Source organism: Orcinus orca, chromosome 17, assembly GCF_937001465.1.
Source record: "Orcinus orca chromosome 17, mOrcOrc1.1, whole genome shotgun sequence".
Taxonomy (NCBI): domain Eukaryota; kingdom Metazoa; phylum Chordata; class Mammalia; order Artiodactyla; family Delphinidae; genus Orcinus; species Orcinus orca.
This window is the reverse complement of record NC_064575.1, coordinates 84,004,794-84,019,363: the sequence shown is the minus strand read 5'-3', so window position 1 is coordinate 84,019,363 and position 14,570 is coordinate 84,004,794. Positions and strand designations below refer to the sequence as shown.

The window sequence follows — 14,570 nt, the reverse complement described above, 5'->3', positions numbered from 1 at the left end:
CCAAGTTTCATAGCGTTGTGGTTGGAAAAGATACTTGATACAATTTCAATTTTCTTAAATTTACCAAGGCTTGATTTGTGACCCAAGATATGATCTGTCCTGGAGAATGTTCCATGAGCACTTGAGGAAAATGTGTACTCTGTTAGTTTTGGATGGAATGTCCTATAAATATCAATTAAGTCCATCTTGTTTAATGTATCATTTAAAGCTTGTGTTTCCTTATTTATTTTCATTTTGGATGATCTGTCCATTGGTGAAAGTGTTAAAGTCCTCTACTATGAATGTGTTACTGTCGATTTCCCCTTTTATGGCTGTTAGTATTTGCCTTATGTATTGAGGTGCTCCTATGGTGGGTGCATAAATATTTACAATTGTTTTATCTTCTTCTTGGATCGATCCCTTGATCATTATGTAGAGTCCTTCTTTTCTCTTCAAATAGTCTTTATTTTAAAGTCTATTTTGTCTGATATGAGAATTGCTACTCCAGCTTTCTTTTGGTTTTGATTTTCATGGAATATCTTTTTCCATCCCCTCACTTTCAGTCTGTATGTGTCTCTAGGTCTGAAGTGGGTCTCTTGTAGACAGCATATATATGGGTCTTGTTTTTGTATCCATTCAGCCAGTCTATGTCTTTTGGTGGGAGCATTTAATCCATTTACATTTAAGGTAATTATCTATATGTATGTTCCTATTCTCATTTTCTTAATTGTTTTGGGTTTGTTATTGTAGGTCTTTTCCTTCTCTTGTGTTTCTTGCCTAGAGAAGATCCTTTAGCATTTGTTGTAAAGCTGGTTTGGTGGTGCTGAACTCTCTCAGTTTTTGCTTGCCTGTAAATGTTTTAATTTCTCCATCAAATCTGAATGAGATTCTTGCTGGGTAGAGTAATGTTGGTTGTAGGATTTTCTCCTTCATCACTTTAAATACGTCCTGCCAGTCCCTTCTGGCTTGCAGTATTTCTGCTGAAAGATCAGCTGTTAACCTTATGGGGATTCCCTTGTGTGTTATTTGTTGTTTTTCCCTTGCTGCTTTTAATATGTTTTCTTTGTATTTAATTTTTGACAGTTTGATTAATATGAGTCTTGATGTGTTTCTCCTTGGGTTTATCCTGTATGGGACTCTCTGTGCTTCCTGGACTTGATTAACTATTTCCTTTCCCATATTAGGGAAGTTTTCAACTATAATCTCTTCAAATATTTTCTCAGTCCCTTTCTTTTTCTCTTCTTCTTCTGGAACCCCTATAATTCGAATGTTGGTGCGTTTAATGTTATCCCAGAGGTCTCTGAGACTGTCCTCCATTCTTTTCATTCCTTTTTCTTTATTCTGCTCTGCAGTAGTTATTTCCACTATTTTATCCTAGAGGTCACTTATCCGTTCTTCTGCCTCAGTTATTCTGCTATTGATCCCTTCTAGAGTATTTTTAATTTCATTTATTGTGTTGTTCATCGTTGCTTGTTTCATCTTTAGTTCTTCTAGGTCCTTGTTAAATGTTTCTTGCATTTTCTCTATTCTATTTCCAAGATTTTGGATCATCTTTCCTATCATTATTCTGAATTCTTTTTCAGGTAGACTGCCTATTTCCTCTTCATTTGTTAGGTCTGGTGGGTTTTTATCTTGCTCCTTCATCTGCTGTGTGTTTTTCTGACTTCTCATTTTGCTTATCTTACTGTGTTTGGGGTCTCCTTTTTGCAGGCTGCAGGTTCGTAGTTCCCGTTGTTTTTGCTGTCTGTCGCCAGTGGCTAAGGTTGGTTCAGTGGGTTGTGTAGGCTTCCTGGTGGAGGGGACTAGTGCCTGTGTTCTGGTGGATGAGGCTGGATCTTGTCTTTCTGGTGGGTAGGTCCACGTCTGGTGGTGTGCTTTGGCGTGTCTGTGGACTTATTATGATTTTAGGCAGCCTCTCTGCTAATGGGTGGGGTTGTGTTCCTGTCTTGCTAGTTGTTTGGCATAGGCTGTCCAGCACTGTAGCTTGCTGGTCGTTGAGTGAAGCTGGGTGCTGGTGTTGAGAGGGAGATCTGTGGAGATTTTCGCCGTTTGATATTACCTGGAGCTGGGAGGGAAAGAAAGAGAGAGAGAGAGAGAGAGAGAGAGAGAGAGGGAGGGAGGGAGAGAGAGAGAGAGAGAGAGAGAGAGAGGGAGGGAGGGAGGGAGGGAGGGGGAGAGAGAGAGAGAAAGAGAAAGAAAGAAAGGGAAGGAAGGGAGGAAGGCAGAAGATAAAAGAAAATAAAATAAAGTAAGGTAAAAGAAAATAAAGTTATTAAAATAAAAAAATTATTATTAAGAAAAAAATGTTTTAAAAAGTAAAAAAAAAAACGGACGGATAGAACGCTAGGACAAATGGTGAAAGCAAAGCTATACAGACAAAATCTCACACAGAAGCATACACATACACACTCACAAAAAGAGGAAAAGGGGAAACATCATAAACCTTCCTCTCAAAGTCCACCTCCTCAATTTGGGATGATTCGTTGTCTATTCAGGTATTCCACAGATGCAGGTACGTCAAGTTGATTGTGGAGATTTAATCCGCTGCTTCTGAGGCTGCTGGGAGAGATTTCCCTTTCTCTTCTTTGTTCTCACAGCTCCCGGGGCTCAGCTTTGGATTTGGCCCCGCCTCTGCATGTAGGTCACCGGAGGGCGTCTGTTCTTCGCTCAGAGAGGACGGGGTTAAAGGAGCCGCTGATTCGCGGGCTCTGCCTCACTCAGGTGGGGGGGGAGGGGGAGGGAGGGGCACGGCGTGCGGGGCGGGCCTGCGGCGGCAGAGGCCGGCGTGACGTTGCACCAGCCTGAGGCGCGCCGTGCGTTCTCCCGGGGAAGTTGTCCCTGGTTCCCGGGACCCTGGCGGTGGCGGGCTGCACAGGCTCCCCGGAAGGGGGGTGTGGATAGTGACCTGTGCTCGCACACAGGCTTCTTGGTGGCGGCAGCAGCGGCCTTAGCCTCTCACACCCGTCTCTGGCGTCCGCGCTTTTAGCCGCGGCTCGCGCCCGTCTCTGGAGCTCCTTTAAGCAGCGCTCTCTATCCCCTCTCCTCGTGCACCAGGAAACAAAGAGGGAAGAAAAAGTCTCTTGCCTCTTCGGCAGGTCCAGACTTCTTCCCGGACTCCCTCTCGGCTAGCCGTGGCGCACTAGCCCCCTGCAGGCTGTGTTCACGCCGCCAACCCCAGGCCTCTCCCTTTGCTCCGACCGAAGCCTGAGCCTCAGCTCCCAGGCCCGCCTGCCCCGGCGGGGGGAGCAGACAAGCCTCTCGGGCTGGTGAGTACTGGTCGGCCCTGAGCCTCTGTGCGGGAATCTCCCCGCTTTGCCCTCCTCACCCCTGTTGCTGCGCTCTCCTCCGCGGCTCCGAAGCTTCCCCCTCCGCCACCCGCAGTCTCCGCCCGCGAAGGGGCTTCTGGTGTGTGGAAACCTTTCCTCCTTCACGGCTCCCTCCCAGAGGTGCAGGGCCCGTCCCTATCCTTTTGTCTCTGTTTATTCTTTTTTCTTTTGCCCTACCCAGGTAGTGGGGACTTTCTTGCCTTTTGGGAGGTCTGAGGTCTTCTGCCAGCGTTCAGTAGGTGTTCTCTAGGAGTTGTTCCACGTGTAGATGTATTTCTGATGTATCTGTGGGGAGGAAGGTGATCTCCGCGTCTTACTTTTCCGTCGTCTTCCCCTAGATCCAGGGAAGGATCTTAATTCACTCATTCATTTCTTCTCTGAACCGGTTACTCCAGTGTGCCCGGCAGGCTTTTTTCCAGGCCTGGGAAACACTGGTAAACAAGACAAGAGGATCTCTGCCCTCAAGGAGCTGAATTTTGGTAGGATTGATAGACAGTTAACAAATCCGGAAGTAAATATTTACAGCTCATGGTAAATGCTATTGCAGAAATAGGTTGAATGCCGCAGTGGAGAATGGGGTGAGGGGAGGGATGAGATGGAAAGCTGCTGTGGAGAGGTGGGCTGGGAAGGCCTTTCTTAAGCTCAAATCTAAAGGATGAAAGCCTCCAGCTGTGCCAAGGGTCAGGAGAAGAACATTCCCATGTGGGGAGCTGTGGGCACAAAGACTAAGGGAGGAAGAGCCTCGTGTGTTCTGGAAACTGCCAGAAGGTTGCGAGTGCGGGACACAGCAGCAGTGTGGGAGGCTCTGTAGAGGATGTTGTACTTGCGCCGAGACCTGAAGGGAGGGTGGGGTCCTGGGCTCAGGGGCTGGAAGTGGGCAGGTGGGGAGCTGTGCGACTGGCGGAGCACGCGGCGTGTGTGAGCAAGTCCATCTGGCCAAGGGTGAAGTGCAGCGCGGCAGGCAGGGCTCTGATGACGAGGCTGCAGTGCCCCCTGGCTTTTGGGGGCCCAGGGGTAAGTGGTTGCCAGGCTGCCCCTCTGTGATTTTTCACTTGCTTCCTCTCTGCCTTACCCTATTCCAGAATTCAGAATTCCTTCTGGGGTTGGACATTCTGACTGTGTCTTCCGTGCTAAACGGTGTTGAGCCAGCTCTGAAGCTGGTACTACCCTGGGAGTCAATTATTTCATTTTCTTGGAGTGAATCGGTTATGAATTACTAACGATAATGATTCATTATCCTGTCTCATGCTGGCATGGGCTGCTTTTCCAGCAGCCCACAGAAGAAATTGCCCTCCTGATTAATTCTCTGCTCTGTTTCGCCCTTCTCTTAGAATGGCTATTCAAGTGGACAAGTTCAACTTTGAGAGTTTCCCAGAATCCCCTGGGGAGAAGGGGCAGTTTGCAAATTCCAAGGAGCTGGAGGAGGAGAGGCAGGAAGCCCGAGGCCTGGAGATCAACAGCAAGCTGGACATCCACTGGACCATCATATCCTTTTCCCGGTGCCCACCCCGACCTGCGGATCCCTGAGGAGGACCCCAGAGGGGTCAGCTGTTGAGCGCTAGCCACAGATAACTCACAAACGGCATGGCAGGGAGATACGGGCCAAAGAGTGGGCATTTTCTCACCCTTCCACCACGCCCAGGGCCCCACGAGTGAAGTACAGGTTCAGGATGAGGAAAGGCCTCCTCGGGGCCGGGGCTGCTCTCACTTGGATCACGTGTTTCCTGTCAGCGTTGAGACCTGTGTTAGTGACCGGTAACGGCCACCTATCAACGCTGGGCTTGGAGTCGGGAGGTTCCACATACTGGCAGCTGAACACAGGATACGATTGTTGGGGAAACTGAAATCAGGCTGTACAGCTCAGCAAGGCACGCAGATGCCATTTTGCAAAGCCTGGGGTGGGGGCGTTAGGAGGACTGCACTAAAAAAGGTGGTTCCATAAAATGAGTGGCCCTGCCTTGAGTTTCCGATCAGTGCCTGGCTCGTGGTAGACACTCAGTTGGGTGAGTGGGACTGTGGAGAAAACTCAGGTTCACTTACCTATTGACGTGTTCTTTCCAGCAGTCTTTACTCGGTGACTGCCTTGGGTTGGGTATGTGGCAAGTTGCCTGAGTGACTGCAGTGCGCAGGCAGGGCCTCACGGGGTTGCCCGGTCCCAAAGAGCGTGTGCGTCATCTGAGGATTAAACGGACGGCTGAGGAGCAGGGACAGAGCGTTATGCCAACTGCTGTGAGGTTCAGAGGATGAAACTGCTGGGGGTAGGGCAGTCAGGGGCGGCTTCACAGAGGGGGTGTCGCCACGGCGGGCTTTTTAAGGGTGAGTAGAAGTTTATCAAGGGGACGGGGGTGGGAGATGCCCCACAGTTCGCATGGTGCGAGAGGATGGCTCGCTCAGGTTGTCTCCCAGGAAGAGGCAACTCTGATGGGAATGTCTGTTGATTACCTTGTTCACACACTGGTTCTGTGGAAGTGGGATAGTCACAGGCTGTTGTGTGGGCTCGTCGCCCTGGATTCTGGAAGCAACCTTAGGCTGCAGGAGGCACAGCTTCCAGGACCGAGGCAAGTTCCTTCGCGCCAGCTAACGTGAATCTGGGCTTGGTAGACAAGACCCCTGTCTCCGAGGGGCTTGTGACAGATAAAGCGCTGTAGATGGAAGCCTTTGAGAACCAGACGCCAGAGACTAGAGCGCTCAGGGGCTCACGGAGGGAGCCTGGCATGCATGGTGGAGCTAGGCATTTGTCTTCTGTGCAGAAAGAAGTGAAAAGGTGGGGGGCCGCCGGAGGTGCCCTTCCCTCGGTGACCCCACTTCTCAGCAGAGTCAGGGTATAGTCAGCCGGCGCTGCTTGAGTGAGCAGAGTGTCGTAGCACGGAGGAAGGTGGCACCCACACCGCGCCCCAGGCTCGCTGCATCCGTCACCTCTGTCAGCTGTTCACACCTCTCTGGTCGGCACCTCTCACGGTCCGCTGGGGAAACGGGATCTCAGCAGGGTGAGCTGACTAACCCTGAGTCCAGCCAGGAAGTGGTGCGGCCAAGGACGCACCCAGGGGGGGTGGCCGGCGGCAAAGCGCTTCCCCGCCAGTCCAGGTCCCCATGGGGAGCGTGGTGAAGGTGCTCATATCCTGTGGTGGGGAGCGGGGCGGGGGGCGGCCGGTTGTAAAAGGAGGCCATTAGCGCTCAGTCCTGGCGTCTACGTCCTGGCACGAGCCAGGAGGGTCCTTTCTGGGCCTTGGGTTGCGGAGGCTCCGCACCTCCTGCGTGGAGCCGCGCTGGGTCCTGGAGCCTTGGCTTCGTGCAGGGGCTCGTGCAGAGCCAGGCAGGCCTGGCTGGCACCCCTGGAGGAGGGGCACTGTGCTCGGGCACCCGGTGGGAAGGGTTCATCCTTCTGCGGGGTCTCATTCTGGGACTGGGGGGCCCTGCCTCCCCAAGTTTCACGGAGACTGGGCCTCACTGGGAGCCAGGGCGCATGGCAGCACCTGCGAGTGTCATTTCCTGGGTGCTGCCCCCAGGGGTCCCACATGGTCCTTGGCACCGCTCAACAGCTCCCAGGGCGTTTCTCACCACGTCTTACTGATGCAGCTGCCTCTGAGTTCCTGCAGAGAACGGGGAGGAGCCAGCACTGAACCCCGCGGCCTGCTTGAGCCCACAGTCCTTGCCTTCTAACGGGGTTATATTGACCATCAAAACTCTGAACGTGCTTTGAAAACTAGTGTTGAAACCGCACTAAAGTGTCTTTGGGTTTCTCTCCTTTTAGCCTTGATTCTTTCAAGAAGCTGACTTCCCTATTTTGTGTTCGATTAATAATTCATGCTGCAAATCCTTATTGAATGCCTACCATGTGCCAGACACACCTGTCTCCTAGTTTAGGGATTGGAAGACAGTCCCCAAAGGCGAATTTGAGTGAAGAGAATTAGCATGAAGGACATTCCCTCCCTCCCCACTTCCCCTCCTATCTGGTAATGACATCTGGCATGGGATGGATAGCAGACTTTTGCTATTGTAAATCTAAATTCAAGCAGATGGAAAGACCAAAGATTGAATTGGCTAATTATTTCATTATGCATTTTAATATTTTCTCAATATTTAGACTTCATCAAAAATTTGAGCCTAGTTTGACACCCACCGTAGTAATAAAAATGGCCCGTATGTGGCACGTAAGGCTGGACAGACGTGTTTTAAAGGAAACTGTGGCTCTTGCGGTAGGTGTGTGCACACCTGTCTGGGTCATATCTGCAACATCCAGATACGTGGCAGGGACACCGGGAGCTCCAGACCTACTCTGCACCTGGCTAACAGCCTGTACGTATGCTGTTTCCGTGTGCTGAGCCCTGGAGACGCCCCCAGTCTGCGGGAGGGGCAGACGCAGAGACGGGCACTCACGGTGCAGCCCGGGAGGGCTGAGACAGCTTTCCTGCGGTAAGGACCGGCAGGGCTGGAGTATTCTAAGCACATTCCTGACACACTGGGGACCTGAGTCGTCCCCTGTGACTGGTTGTACAGAATGCAGTCTGGGGCAGCAGGGGCCAGGCGTCTCTCAGGCTGTGCGGAGCAGTCGGGCTGCCCTGCCTGCCTCCTTGCCCCCTTCCCTCCTCCCCTCCCTTCCTGAAGACGAGGGTTCAGCTCTGTGGCCTCCTCCTTCAGGTCCTGCCCGCAGCAGCCTGTGAGCATCGACCTCCAGGGCTCTCCAGCAGAGCCCAGCCTCCCTGCGGGCCTTGAAGATTTGTCCCTCCCAGCACAACCCAGCCGAGATTTCAGGTCCCTCCTCTCGTCTGACCTCCCCCGCCACTCTGTGAAAGATGCAGGGCAGGCTTTGTTTCTATTTTTACTTTTTAATTTATATTTCACTGAAGTGTAGTTGATTCACAATGTTGTGTTTATTTCTGCTGTACGGCACAGTGACTCAGTTATACACGTATATTCATTCTTCTGTATATTCTTTTCCATTATGCTTTACCCCAGGATATTGAATATAGCTCCCTGTGCTGCACAGTAGGACCTTGTCGTCTGTTCATTCTGTATGTAACAGTTTGCATCTAGTAACCCCACACTCCCAGTCCGTCCCTCCCCCGCCTTGTAACCCCTCCCCCCTTATAATAAAGGGCGGGCTTTATTACAAGGAGCCTGGTAACTGGCCAAGAGCCAACACAGTCCACGGGTCCCCGCAGGCTGCCCGGTGGGTCAGGAGACCCACCTCTGCAGGGACAGGGTGACCTCATGTGGAGGAGGTGGTGGAGGGCACCTGGCCATCCAGGGGCAGTGAGCACCAGGGGCCTAGTGGTGTTTTCAGCCCTGGCGCTCACTGGTTCTGAGGTGGGGTTTACACGCTGGCCCCGCCAAATGAGCTCATGAATTGAATACTGCTTGTTTTCCTTAGATTTACGATACCTGTCTCTTTTCTGTTTATCACTTCCATCATCATCACTGCTATGAAAACCGCCGCTTGCACGGCTCCTGTGTGTCAGTTACTTAGTGTGTTGTCTGCGGGGCTGGGGAAGGGATGCCGGGCAGCGGAGCTGGACGTGGGACCGGCAGGCGCTCTGCCCCCGCCTCACCCCTCCCCGCCAGCCGCTGGGTCTCAGCCTAACCCCTCTGTTTCCCGTTCCTCCCAGTGTAGTGGGGGGAGGTGACGGTACCACGAGGAGCCCCGTCGCGTGGCGCCTGCAGGACCAGCGCCCTCCCCGCCATCAGGCTTGCCCCCGTCACACCTGGGGCTCTCCTGTCCTTGCGCTTCGATCCTTATTCCGCCCAGGACGAAGGACTCCTCACAAAGACCTGTCCTGAAGCCCGCCCTCCTCCCTTGCCTATGCCTTGTGCCACCTCAGCCTGGTGACTTTGAAAGGGAATGTCTTCCTGAGTGCGTCCATCTCGCGGGAGGAGCTTGCCTGGGGGTGATGTCGGTGGGGCTCCTGGGGCGGGCGGGGCGGCCTGCACAGAGAGGCCTGTCCGCACTTTCCGGATAAACACGCCCTTGCTTTCCATTCTTCTTCTTTGAACCTTCTTCTTCCCTCCAGCTGCCACTGTTGGACCATTTTTACTGAAATTGGGAAACCTTAATACAGCCAACTCTCCCGGAACTCTGTCAGTAGCAGGTAGTAGCCCCGCATGTGACCCAGTGACCGTCTGCATTTGCCTTTGGGCTGGGACCAAAGATGCTGCACCGTTGGGGGCCGGAGCCCCGGCTCCGAAGGTCTGGCTCTGCTGTCTCCTGCGTCCAGCAGGGAGGTGGTGACCTGTCAGGCCCGTGTCTCCATCCGTTCAGCACCATGACGACCCCTGGTCCGGGTTGCCGGTTGCCGCTAGGGTCAGTTCTCACAATTGTATCTGCCCTTCTGATCCCGTACCAGGTGCCAGACGGGATATTAGCACTTTCCCTCAAACCTACAAAACAGGTAATACCTACCCCTTTTTAAGAAGTAAATAGGTTGTTATAAAGCAGAAACTAACACACCATTGTAAAGCAATTATACCCCAATAAAGATGTTTAAAAAAAACCAAAAAACTGTATGACCTAACCTAAAAAAAAAAAAAAAGAAGTAAATAAGTAAATTTTGGAAATTAAGTAACTCACCTGAGATGGTGCCGGGAGCTGGAGAGCCAGGATCCCAGAACGCGTGTTATTTTCCTGTTGACTGAAGTCAACCTGAAGTGAGGCCTCACTCTCGTGGTGCCGTCACGGCCCCTGACCCTAGGGTGTGTCAGTACAGGGGACACGCTTCCTGCTGGAAGACCCGGCGCTGCTCAGGCGACCCGGCCTCAGGTGAGGCTTCTCCTGGACAAGGGACGCTGGGCCAGACCTCCCCCATGACTGTCCCCTGGCGTCCTCACCTCCACCTCTGCTGGGGCCTGCCTGAAAGGGGCTGGGTTGGCAGTTCTGACAATCACCCAGAGCGTCTGGTTTGGGGACGTATGGAAGCTGACCATATCTGTTTTCACTTTCCACGGTAATTCAGAGACAGAGGAACAAGCATCAGCATTGAAGCAGGTGTGGGTCGTCCTTTATGGTTGGCCTCACGTGTTCCATCTTCCACGGAGCCCTCTCTGCCCCCTCTGCCCCCTCTGCCATCTGGCCCCGGCTGGAACTGCCCCTCCTCTGGGGTCCTGCAATTCTCAGTGCTTAACTCTTGTTTGGAATACTGCTTACAGAGCACAGGAAAGTTTGTTTTCTTCCCAGGACTGTCTCCCTTGCCAGGCTCTGCTGTTCCTAAGGTCAGGTGGTGTCAGCAGCTATTTCCTGATGACCTACGATGTGCTGCGGTTTGCGCCCAGCGCCGGGGACACTGCGGTGAATAAGATGGGGTGTGGACTCTGCCCGATGGGGCCCGAGCGCGTGCTCTCTTCCCCGCCCCGGTGCTGCCTGGAATCCTTCCATGTAGCTACTGAAACCTTTTGGTGACTCAGTGGTTTCCATTTGATTGATGCAGCCGATGGTCACCAGCTTGGTTGCACTACGCTGAGTGCTGTGATGGACGTAGGAAGGGAGTTTGCAACCAGCAAGATTCGTCTGCGTGGAAGCCCGTCTCCATTTCCAGCGGGCAGCCCTGCGCAGGCTGTCTGCGGTGGAAACAGATGCGGGAGACGCTAGGAGCAAGCTTGTTGTCAGCGCCCCTTCTCGCTTTCCTCGTTTTTGTTGCAAATCTCTCTTCAGAGAGCATTTCAGGGTTTGCTGAGATGCTTGCTGACCTGTTAGAATCCAACCCCATATAGGTTTCCCGACAAGGACTGGGTGCCCAGCTCAGCTGATCCCCACGAAGCTGGCGGCCTGGACCATCTGGGCTGAGTCTCTGCCAGGTGGTCTGGTTTGGTAAGCACGCGTCTCCCGCCTTCTGTCTGGAGATCGTTTGTAACCATCTGGCTGCTTTGAGGGTGAGGCAGAGGCTCAAGGACCCCAGTGGTACAGTGGGCCTTAGGTGCCGAAGAATCAGCAGCCCGGAGTGGGGGCTGGAATGTCTTCGGGGGACACAGAGGGCACAGAGTCCTTAATAACTGGGAAGGGGAGTGTGGCCGTTCTCTTGAGAGCACGGCTGCGCCCCCGAGGGGCTGCCTTCCCAGGGCTGACCCGGGCCGTGCCGCTGACGGTGGCGTGTTTGGCCTCACAGACACCAGTGGCCCTCTATAAATCCCAGAAGCGCAGCAGCGGCTGTGACGTCTGTCATCAGTCTGTACTTGGGGTCAACCCTGTAAGACTCTAGGCACGACGTCCTCAGTTTGGTTGGTCACCACCAGGACAGGCCACCTGGCATACGGCCACACCTGGCTTCTCAGCTTCCGAGACCGCATCCCCGCCAGTGAGGAGAATTTGCCGATAGCCAAGCCCTCCTCCCTTTAGAGACTGAGGCAGAGCGTTCGCTGTTTGCACCGGATTGCCTGAGATGGCCTCTCAGCCTCTCTAACTGGCTGCTGGCTAACTCTCACAGATGCTTCTGATGGAGCTCCGTCTTCTCATTCCCTGAGAGAAGTTAAGTATTTTTAGATAAGACTCCTTTAAAACAGTGCACTAGGTTTTTCTGATAGTCATGTTAGGAGAGAGAGTTCTATCTAAATGAATTTTAATACAAGTAGCTCCCTTTATCGGTACAGCTGATTCCTTGATCATCTTCAGTAACATGCAGGGTTGCATCTTGTATTTGTCTTTAGGGAGTGAGTGTTTATAGCTGTGGATAATCACTTGGTTAGGCCTTTAATCCTCATAGTGGGGAAGCCACGCCAGCCCAAGAGAAGCGTTGCTCCCGACCCTCGATGTAAAGTTGCCCTGGCCCTTTAGCCTTCAGGGGACGGAGGGAGTGAGGTGGGAGGGACACATATTTGACTCTTGACTCCCCCGAATCCAAATATGTATACCTTGAAGTTACTCTGAATGGAATCAGGGTTTGGCTCACAGAGCGCAGATTTCAGGTTTCGCCGGCTCACGAGAGTGGGGAAGGACTTTCCCTAGTGTGCAAAGCAAAGTTCCCAATCTGTGTGTGTGTGTGTGTGTGTGTGTGTGTGTGTGTGTGTGTGTGAGTGTGTGAGAGAGAGAGAGAGAGAGAGAGCACATGCACACGAGTCAACGTGCGGTGTGTTCATGTGGTTGGGTGCACGCTGGGCTTTTACACGTTCTGTGTACTTCCGGCATGACAATTATTGTGAGCATGTGTATCTTATATAATAGAATCATAAAATTACAGAGCTTAAGTAACAGCTAACACCTTATGGCACTTACTAGATGCCAGCACTGTTCTGAGCAATTTACCTAGATTTACTCCGTTTTTACAAAAACCCTGTGAAGTAGTTTTTATCCACAGTCCACAGATGAGAAACCTGAGGTCCTGTGAGTTTACCTAACTTGTTCCAGGTCACCCAGCTAGTAAGTGGCAGAGCTTGGGTTCTCATCCAGCTGCCTGGCTTCAGAGTCTGTGCTCTTATTAGCTCTGTGTTGGGCAAAAGAGCAGAAGAGCATCTGGTCTCTGCCAGGGCCTTCAAGTTATCCCCATTTTTCAGATGAAGCCAAAGAGACGTAGCGTTCCTCGGGCATCAGCATTCTCAAAGTTCATGCAGCAAATCGGAGGACAGAGGCATGGGAAAGAGGCTCATTAATCACCCAAAGCAGCCTTTCCATTAGCGTAATTTCTAGTTGTGACAATTTGCTAATTGATTTGAGCTGAAGTGGGGCTGGGCTAAGTCCCTGCACCTGGGGTTATCACTCCAGCGCTGGCACATGGGGCGCAGACAACCCATCTTCCTGGCGGGGGTGGTGCCAAGGTGCAGGCCTGCTCCTCAACGAGCTCCCCGCTCCGGAACGCTCACCTGGGGGCCCGTTTAGAAACATCTGCATCAGCAGCTCTCACGGGCTGGGTCTCAGTAGACCGCTTATGACAACCGGGTGTTCAGAGCACGGCGCTGCACTCTCCTGTGAGAGGACCCAGGCCTGCCACCCGCCAGGCTGCACGTTCCCCAAGGGAAGAGCTGACTGAACAGTCATTTCTTCTAGAGCATCAGGCTGGGTCCTGGTAAACTTCAGTCCCATGCACACAGGCAGGATCTCAAAAACTGCTCCGTGGTTTTAAACGGTCCTTTGATTGCAGTGCATGACTGAATATTTCACCGCTAACGGGCTAGCAGAAAATGAAAGGGAAGGTATTTTATTAACTTTCTGCATTTTCCTAGCATCTGGCGTTGTTTTTAAGATTTGGAAGCAAATATCCATGGTTCCCAAGACTCGGAGAAGATTAACTGAGACAATGTGCATGAAAACATTTGTAAACAAGAAAGCTCTGCACAAATATTGATTAATTAAATGTAATTAACTATGATGGGTGACTAATAATACTATGGTATCATCCTTGCACAATAGGCTGGGCTTCTTAAAAGTAGGAAGGATCTCACCTGGTGGGTCTTCTCGTCCCCAGCAGCTACCACAGCCCACGCTGTAGGTATTGATACCCTGATGTGAATCCAGGCCCACCCCCGGCAGGGAGGAGCTCTGCACTTGGAGCTGAAGGGCTAAATTGGCTCCTCCCTTCCTGGCTGTGTGGCTTAACATCCCCGAAGGGGTTTCCTCAACCTGAGGTTGCTGTGAGCACTGTGTGAGATGCCCCTTAGGTAAGTAGGTGCTCAGTGAGAAGCACTGAGCATTGATGGAGCACCTCCTGTGTGCCAGGCGCAGTGCCACTGACCAGGGGCACGTCCCTTACTCTCCTGGGTTTGGAGCCACAAGCAGCCCTCTGAAGTCTGTCTTACTGGTTTGCAAAAATGAGCGGCCAAGCAGTCGTGACGGCAGAGCCGGCCGCTCATCAGCCCGGCAGGTTTGAGCCGGGGATGGCGGTGAGCAAGGGCCAGCCCGCACTGTGAGGCTCGCCACCTCTGAGAGGCGTGAGTGAAGTGCGGTGGCTCCGGGGAGCTCAGCCGTGGCTCTGAGGCAGGAAGTGGCAGGCGCAGGGGGCGCTGGGAGAGGGATGCGTGGCTCCTTGCGGGGAGCCAGAAGCTGCCTGTGGGAGGCTCCAGAGGCAGAACGAATGTGAGTTGGATGCACTGAGCTGGGCACTTGAGTTTTCTTACGTTCCAGGCGCACAGGGGTTGTCGATGATCATTACTTGAGGGTGTGGCTAGGAGACTTGCAAAGCCTGGTTGGCACCCACAGTGGTCTACATTCCCCCTGCTGCAGTGTCACCACCCCTGCCCTCCTAAGGGACAGGAGTATATCTTGGGGGCAAGAACCCATCGGCTGACCTGGAAACTTAATTGCTGCGTCCCAGGTGACTAGGAAGGGCTTGAAGCTGGGGGAGACAGGTA

The 14,570-nt window shown here is 52.7% G+C and overlaps 1 protein-coding gene across 4 annotated transcripts in view; it reads left to right on the top strand.

Moving 5' to 3' along the window:
• Positions 1-14,570, top strand: part of TRAPPC9 (trafficking protein particle complex subunit 9) — a 509,514-nt gene that overhangs the window by 386,280 nt on the left and 108,664 nt on the right. For all 4 annotated transcript variants that reach the window (XM_049700891.1, XM_004265298.4, XM_033419745.2 and 1 more), the window contains one exon: positions 4,637-4,790. In XM_049700891.1, coding sequence (XP_049556848.1) covers positions 4,637-4,790 — 154 coding nt within the window. The remainder of the gene's footprint in view (positions 1-4,636; positions 4,791-14,570) is intronic.